The 8,369-nt window shown below is 36.2% G+C and overlaps 1 protein-coding gene across 1 annotated transcript; it reads left to right on the top strand.

The window, feature by feature from the left end:
* Positions 1-6,858: 6,858 nt before the first annotated feature.
* Positions 6,859-7,800, top strand: LOC116902857 (olfactory receptor 13). Its single transcript, XM_032905186.1, has one exon. The coding sequence runs from the start codon at positions 6,859-6,861 to the stop codon at positions 7,798-7,800; it is 942 nt and encodes a 313-aa protein (XP_032761077.1).
* Positions 7,801-8,369: the final 569 nt, after the last annotated feature.

The following is an 8,369-nucleotide window of genomic DNA, read 5'->3' as shown; positions in this document are numbered from 1 at the left end:
ATGTATAGCCATTACTTTAAAAGGGCAAGAAATTACCAAGAAAGGATCACCAAAGGATATATTACAAATTGTAGAAATAAAATATTCTCTTACTCAAATAAAACTAAATTTGCTCAGCTAGGAACAGGTTCACCAAATGTGATAATTTCTGGACTGATCACATGGAGAAAAGTGAGATTAAAAAAAAACAGAAGGGCTTGGGAGATGTTTTAGAAGGTAAGGTATTTGCACTACAAGTATGATGACTGGAGGTCTCATTCCTAGAACCCCTATGAATGCTGGATAGCTACAATGATTGCCTGTAATTGTAGTGCTTACAAGGCAGAGGCAGGATCCTGGAACAAGCTAAGTAGACTAACTTGACCTGGAAAGCTATAGTTTCCAGAGACCTTGCTGTAACTTATAATGTAGAAATTGATCCAGAAAGCCAAGCAACATTTAATTGTTACCTCCCCCACCTACATACACAAATGTATCCATACATTTGAATCAAATATGTGTCCATATACATCCATAAGGAGAAAATTTAGATTAATCACAAACATTCTATTGAGAATTTTTTGTTATCTATATTCATCAGGGAGATTTTAATTTTCTATTTTTTTTGTGAATCTTTTTGTTTTCAATACCAGGTAATATTTGGATTCAATAAATGAATTTTAATGCTCTTTATTTAGCTATTTTATGAAAAAAAAATTTAAAAGCATTGGCATTTATTTTTCCTTAAAAAGTATAGAACTCTGAATTGTATCCCTCTTGCCTAGATTTTTATTAGTTGGGAGATACATTAATCACTGCTTCTGTCTCTTGGGTTGTTATGTCTACTTAAAGTATTTACTTCATAATGATTAAATTTTGGCAAGTTGTGTTTATGGAGAAATCCAGGTATAATGAAATATAGATATTTAAAGTAGGCCATAGGCATGAATGTTTTCACCAAAAACATAGGTAGACAATTTATGCTGTTTTGTATCTAAATATGTTCATTTTTCTTTCTTGAGTGATAATAAAGCAGAGTATAAAATTATAGGGTAACCCTTTACCCATCACTTTGAATATTCTTTCCTGACATCTGTTTGGCAAAGAGAGTGTGTTCTAATAAAATACTTACTATTATTTAGGCATAATGGCATGAGTCTACAACAACCCTAATAGTGAGAAAATGAAGACAGGTGGATCTCAGTGGGTTGGTAGACAGTGAAGCTCCAGGTCCAAGTAAAGTCTCAAAAATAAGGTAAAGTGATTAATAAAGACATATAAATCAGCCTCTGTCATCTACATGCCTACCTATGGGCAGGTTCATAGGCATACTTATGACCCACACACATACCAATACACTCAAGAGCAACTGGGTCTATTTAGTGTTGCTTGTATATTTATATATGTATGTGTTTAGCACTGAGTGTAGAGAAATTTTAATTCATCAACATGGCTGCTTTGGTAATGGATCACATCCAAAGGCCTTCTAGGTCTGTGTGACTGGAATAATCCCTCTGACTGGAATACATGCACCTTTATCCCAGACAGTGACATTTAATTAATGGGCAATCAAAGTAATGAACCAGAGAAAGATGTGACAAAATGAGTCAGAGATAGTTACACTCAACTCTCAAGAGAACAGACAGGAAGGAGAGGCTACTCAAGAGCAGTGCGGGGAGAGAGGTAGGTAGAGTTTGGTTAAGTTCAGTTGAGTTTGTGCAGTTCCATTTAGTTCTGTTCTGTTTGTGCTGTCAGTGAAACAGTTCAGCTCATGGAGTTCAGAGGCAATTTTTCCAACCACATCAATTCAGTCAGAAGCCAAGAAAAGCCAATTTGAATCAGTGAGCTTTGAGAATAGTTTAAGCCAGCAAGTTGATTTGAACCAGTCAGCCAGATTTCAAAAAGAGCTAGAAAGGGCGAGCTTATTCAGTATTAAGTCTTGGAGGCAAAAGCATTCTAGGCCTAGGTTAGTAGATAGAGGCTTAACACTGAAGCCTTCATTGTCCAGGCATTCAGATTAGATTGTACGGAGGCTAGAAGCCTAGGGTTAGTTAACTAGAAATGCTCTGGTCACAGTCCAAGCAATGTATTCATAAAACTTGGGTTCAGTTCTCATCATGTCCCTTCCTCTGAAAATATCAACATTACAGCTGACCACTTGGGATTCAAACCATTTAGAGTGATCATCTCTGAAGAATATTAATTCTCCCTTTCTCAGCAGTAATTGGCTATAGCTATTTATCTAGCATGGGGTCTTGTGAGATTTCTTCCAACCTCATCAGAATGTCAATTGCTGTTGTTATTATCCAACATAATAACAATATACTCTTTGGGCAACATACTGATGATGTAACATGGGTACAGCTTCCTTATCATGTCCCATAGATACCATCTCACAGCATACATCCTGGTTCTCTGGCTCTTATAGTCTTTCTGTCCCCTTTTTTGTGATCTTGCCTGAGTCTTAAGTTTAGGGCTTGCATTCTAGATGTATTGATTGGGACTAGTTATCACATTGTCTGCATTTTGACCTCTTATGGATTTCTGTAATGACCTATTCTGCAAAAAGAAGCTTCTTTGGTGCATGATTAGAACTGTATTTGTCTGTGGGTTTAAGAAGAAGTATTTAAAATGCAATCAGAAATTATGTTGATTTAAGAAACTGGCAGTAGTAGGTTCTCCTTTAGGGCTTGTAATCTCTGCACTAGCATACAGTATCTGACATGAATTTCCTCCTACTGAGTGGCATTAATATTTCTAGAGCGCGTCAGACCACAAACAGGAAGGCATACTTCTTGGCCTCTATTTAAATCTAAGCTTCATACAAGTCCCTCAAAGATAGACTTGGTGAGAGACTTCTCTGTTCATTTCTCTTCTTAGTGTAGCTACACTGAATGAATCTCCTTTTAAACATTCAATTCACAATTTACAATGACCATAGAACATTATTTATATATGAGCAAATTCTATTTTAAAAGTTTAAAATTATTAAAATAGAAATGTTTTTATATTTAAAAAGCCACTGTAGTGATCTACTTCATAGTTAGAAGATTCAGATCCTCTCCCTACATGTGGCCCAAATTCTACATTTTACCAATCTTCAAATAACAACTTGTTATGTTGTACCACAGGCTTTTAGAACTAGAAAAGAAGAAAATGACCCAATTCATTGTATAGAGCTAGCAGAACATTTATAACAAACATGGATAAAGAAAATAGAAGAAAAATGTATTGATTGAACACATTTTAGCAGAGGACATAAATACAAAACTATAAGTGCAGTAAATCAGACTAGGAATATTAGGGGAGAAAGGACATTTATTAGTTTATGTGTTAGTGAATTGAACAATAAACAAGGTGTGGGTAAGGCTGATTATTCCTTTTTAGATAACAGACCCCCTTGGCATCTGCCTAAGCAAGTGTGTAGCATGGGCTCTGGTTACCAGCCATTCTTCTAGTGAAAGTCTTTGATGGACAAAAGTCCATTCTAAAGTGATAGGTGTACTTTTCTCCTATTAAATTTAATAGATTATTACTTCCTTAGTAGGTTGGCATATATAGTAAAATAACTAATATTGGAAAGTATGTTTTGTCTCTTCTTTTTTGTCTATGAGAAAAAATTGAAAAGTGAATCAAAGAAGTATTTAAACCACAAAGGAAGGCATCATCTGCTGTCTCCATTATAGTCTATGAAGATATAAAACATGGTTAGCTCCTCTGTGGTTCAGGAAGAAGAGAAAACAGTAATATTCATATCTCTGAAAGGTTCTTTCTTCCTCTCAAAAATCAAAATCACTAGACATTGAAGAAGATAAATTGTTTCCCAGTGAAACTATTTCTTCTCTGTTTGTGCCTGTCCAAATTTTACAGAATAATATTTAATAAGTCCCTTTGGGATATTTTATCTACTTTCGTGACTCCTAAACATGCTTCCCACAGCTGCTGCTGATCTTATTATCTGAACTTAATTTGTGAATTATATTGCTTATGGAGTCTTGCACTACACACACACACACACACACACACACACACACACACACACACACTCTCTCTCTCTCTCTCTCTCTCTCTCTCTCTGTTTAAAGGAACAATGGTTAGTGTGTATATAAGTGATTCCAGTTTCCCATTAAATACTATTTAATCTATTTGGATGTTAGTAAGTAGGGATGTTTTGAAAATCTTCAAATTATGATAAGTCAAGTGATTGCATTACATTGAAGGCACCCTGACCTAGAAGTTATTGTATTGATTCTTAGATCTGTGCTCATAGATGACAGTGATTGAATACAGCTTCAGTACCCTCACATCTTGTCATGAGCTTTTCTCCAATGAAAACCAGAGTTAGGCACAATGATAGCCCCTTTTTTCTGAAAGGGGAGGGGACAGTGTGTGTGGTGGGTGTCTTCTCCTCCCCTTTCCATGTTTTCAGGATATATTAGGAGGTAACTGAACTAACAGGAAAACAAAGTCAGCTCATTTTAGAAAAAGTCCATCTCCAAGTATCTGCTCAGAAGAAAAGAATTTCCACACTAACAGCTACTTGCTTCTCCCGCTCTGTATCCAACGTGACTTCACATGCTTTTTTGTAAGTTTGAGGAAAGTTTCTTATTTAATCTAAACTTTATTTATTATGAAATTTCAGATAAAAAGGAAAATCACAATGAAAATATAACTATCGCTGTCTATTCTTTCTAAATTCCTGCTGTTTATAAACTTAATTACCAAGATAATCTGAAGGTGAACAACTCTTTAAATACACCTAGTGTGGGAAATCTTGTTTGATGCTGTTGCACTTTTTTATACTAAAACTATTAGAAAGCTTAGCTCTTTGAGAGATATGCTTATAAAGTTTCCATTAGCTCATGGAAGAAATGGGCTAATGACACAGAACGAAAGCACATTGGAGGCTTTATTTTTTAATGTAAGACTTCATATTTTGAAAGAAGTAGGGGAAATTTTTTGTGTGTGTATCTTTCAACAACAATGTTATCTGTGCTGACCAGGAGGGAAGTTTCCTATACTTGTTCCCATAGCATATAGCAGAATATCGCGGATGTTCAGCAAATGTCTGTGCATTTTACAATGTGTCCTTGTGTCACCTGGAGATAGGAGCAACATACATAGTGTTTATTCTTTTTTTTACTTGACTTTGTATTCATTGAATGGAAACTTTGAAATATTTTACAGGGGTTGCGGATTTAGCTCAGTGGTAGAGCACTTGCCTAGCAAGCACAAGGCCCTGGGTTCGGTCCCCAGCTCCGAAAAAAAAAAAAAAAAAAGAAAGAAATATTTTACAATGAATGTAGCTTGCTAACATTTTTAACATTGGGTAAAATTGATCTGAACATGAAAGTAATATTTTATCTTCATTGCTTACAAAAGGTAAAGAAATACTGTATTGAAATAAGTGATCACTGTTCCATACATTGTATTAACTGAACCCTCTAGTGGAATTAGCATTCTACTTCAACTTCTCTAATGATGCAGGAATCTGTCTTGAATAAGTGGGCAATTAATCTCTTATGCAGTCAGCCAACTTAAATAAATTTTAATCCTAGTAACAGTCACCTTTGTGGGAGATGATTCCAGTAATCACAAATCTGTTTCTTGGACTCAGAAGATATTGTCTCTCAATAGTTTCCTGTATTTGACTTAAAGTAAAACAAGAATTTATCCATTCTTATTTACAAAACCTTTCACATAATATCAAAATATAACAGTGAAACATGTTGAGAGAAATCAATATTTTTCTGAGATTTTTATTTTAAATATGAAACTCATATGAATTCTAGGCTAAAGAATGGTATAGAGTCAAACAAGAAAGCTACAGCAGTGGTTTAAAAGCTGCGGTTCAAAGCTTAAAAAACCTTCTCTCTGTTGAAAGGGATTTAAGCATCTGAACAGCCTCAAAGAAAATAGCACCGGGTTAATAAAATAATTAATTTACATTGTCCTTAAACTGTATGCAGAAGACTCTTTAAATATGAATCTACAGTAAAAGCTTAAGCTTGAATCTTTGATTCAGTCAACATCTTCAACTGAAGACTTTAAAATATCATTAAATTATTCACATGGCAATTCTACTAATGAAATTGAGTAAAATAGAGAAGAATAAAAGAGAATATGACACATGAATTGAACAATGTTGGGATTCTAGAGGATATATACATTATATGTATGCGCTTGGAGTATGTTCTACACAGGCTCTTAAGCAAGATGTAGGGGACACAACAGAATTTTCTGAGTGTCCACAGGGAAGTATATGTGTATAAAATGAAGCACAGAGCATAACAGAACCAAAGATAACTATATTCTAGCCCTATGACCATCTGTGGACACAAAAGTGAAAAAACAGTGATCCCTAACCTAAACCCAGCTGGAGTTATAACACACTTCCAATCGCTCTATGACATTCAGGTTTACTGTGTTTTATTAGTTCTGAAATCCATGACAGTAAATATTAAAATTATAACATACTTTGTATTTATAAGAAAAGTTGATAGAAGAATGGTTGATACATTTCTCACCTTAATTCCACATGAAAATGACTATATACAGCACATGTACATAGTTGTCTGCCTCAACTAAACTGTACAGCCACCACCATGATGGAAACATATTACCATGTTTCAGTAAAAATTGGTTTGAACATGAAAGCAGCATTTGCTGAATGATGTAATATATTAGCAGTCAGATTATAGAACACACATTTCCTTCTGATTCATTTAAAACATACAAAAGCTTTTAATTTAGTGACTAACAAAACAAGAATATCATGGAGTGTTTTCTTAAAAGCATTCACCATAACAGGCACAAATGTACTATCCAAATACCTACTTTGAACATTCATACCAGGTTTAAACTCTCTTTCACAGGAAAATGGGAGGAAATCAGACCTTGATTACACAGTTCATCCTTCTGGGGTTTCCACTCAGCCCAAGGATGCGGATGCTCCTCTTTGTCCTCTTCTCACTGTTCTATGCCTTCACCCTGCTGGGGAATGGGACCATCCTGGGGCTTATCTGCCTGGACTCCAGACTCCACACCCCCATGTACTTCTTCCTGTCTCACCTGGCCATTGTTGACATTGCCTATGCCTGCAACACAGTGCCCCAGATGCTGGTAAACCTTATGGATCCAGCCAAGCCGATCTCTTTTGCTGGTTGCATGACACAGACCTTTCTCTTTTTAACATTTGCACACACGGAATGTCTCCTACTGGTGGTGATGTCCTATGATCGGTATGTGGCCATTTGCCACCCACTCCGATATACTGTCATCATGAGCTGGAGAGTTTGTGTTATACTGGTACTCACTTCCTGGATTTTAGGTGTCCTCTTGGCCCTGGTCCATCTTGTATTACTGTTACCATTACCCTTCTGTGGCTCACAGAAAGTGAATCACTTTTTCTGTGAAATTATAGCTGTTCTCAAACTTGCTTGTTCAGACACCCGTATCAATGAGGTCATGGTTTTGGCTGGAGCTGTGTCTGTGCTTGTGGGACCATTTTCTTCAATTGTAGTGTCTTATACTCATATTTTGTGTGCCATCCTAAAGATCAAGTCACAGCAAGGTCGCCAGAAAGCCTTTTCCACTTGCTCCTCTCATCTCTGTGTCGTTGGACTCTTCTATGGTACAGCCATTGTCATGTACATCGGGCCTCAACATGGGAAGTCCAATGAGCAGAAGAAGTATCTCTTGCTATTCCATAGCCTTTTCAACCCTATGCTCAACCCCCTGATTTATAGTCTGAGGAACAAAGACGTCAAAAGTGCTCTGAAGAGAATGCTCATTAAGGAGAATACGTCTTCAGGATGTTAAAAAATAAAGGACATTGCAAAAATCTTAGAATTAATTTCCTTCAATATTGACCAGGATATGTAAACTTGGTCATCCTTTCTACTTTCTTCTAAAGGCCTTCTCACACCTTCCAAGAACTTCCCTGTGTTTTATTTTTTCTTGCTTTGCAGATTGGTGTAGCACGAGGAACCCAAACATACATGGGCACGACAGTGTACAGGATTTTAATGCAGCTAAAAACAATCGTCAGTGTTGCCCAGGCTACCAACCCTGTGAGCTACAACAAACACCTTGAAAATATACACACAGGTACAATAGTGCTACAAAATCCTACATCAGTCCTGGCAAGAAATGTTGCCCAGAATCTACCTATAGATGAACAAAGGAAACTTGGATAGGATGGATTGAAGTGGGAGACAAGAAGGCAAATCAGGTAATGTTAGGTGGCCAATGTAACAATGGCCAAACAATAGAGGGATGGATATTTTAATTTTAATTTTGTTGAAGTTGCACAAAGTGTCAGTTCATCTCAGTGAACTATCTAAGGCCAATAACTCATGGGAGAACTTCTTAAGATGAGAAATAAGACA

The sequence above is a fragment of the Rattus rattus genome, chromosome 6 (assembly GCF_011064425.1).
Source record: "Rattus rattus isolate New Zealand chromosome 6, Rrattus_CSIRO_v1, whole genome shotgun sequence".
Taxonomy (NCBI): Eukaryota; Metazoa; Chordata; class Mammalia; order Rodentia; family Muridae; genus Rattus; species Rattus rattus.
Note: the sequence above shows the minus strand (reverse complement) of the source record. Positions and strands in the feature narration are given on the sequence as shown.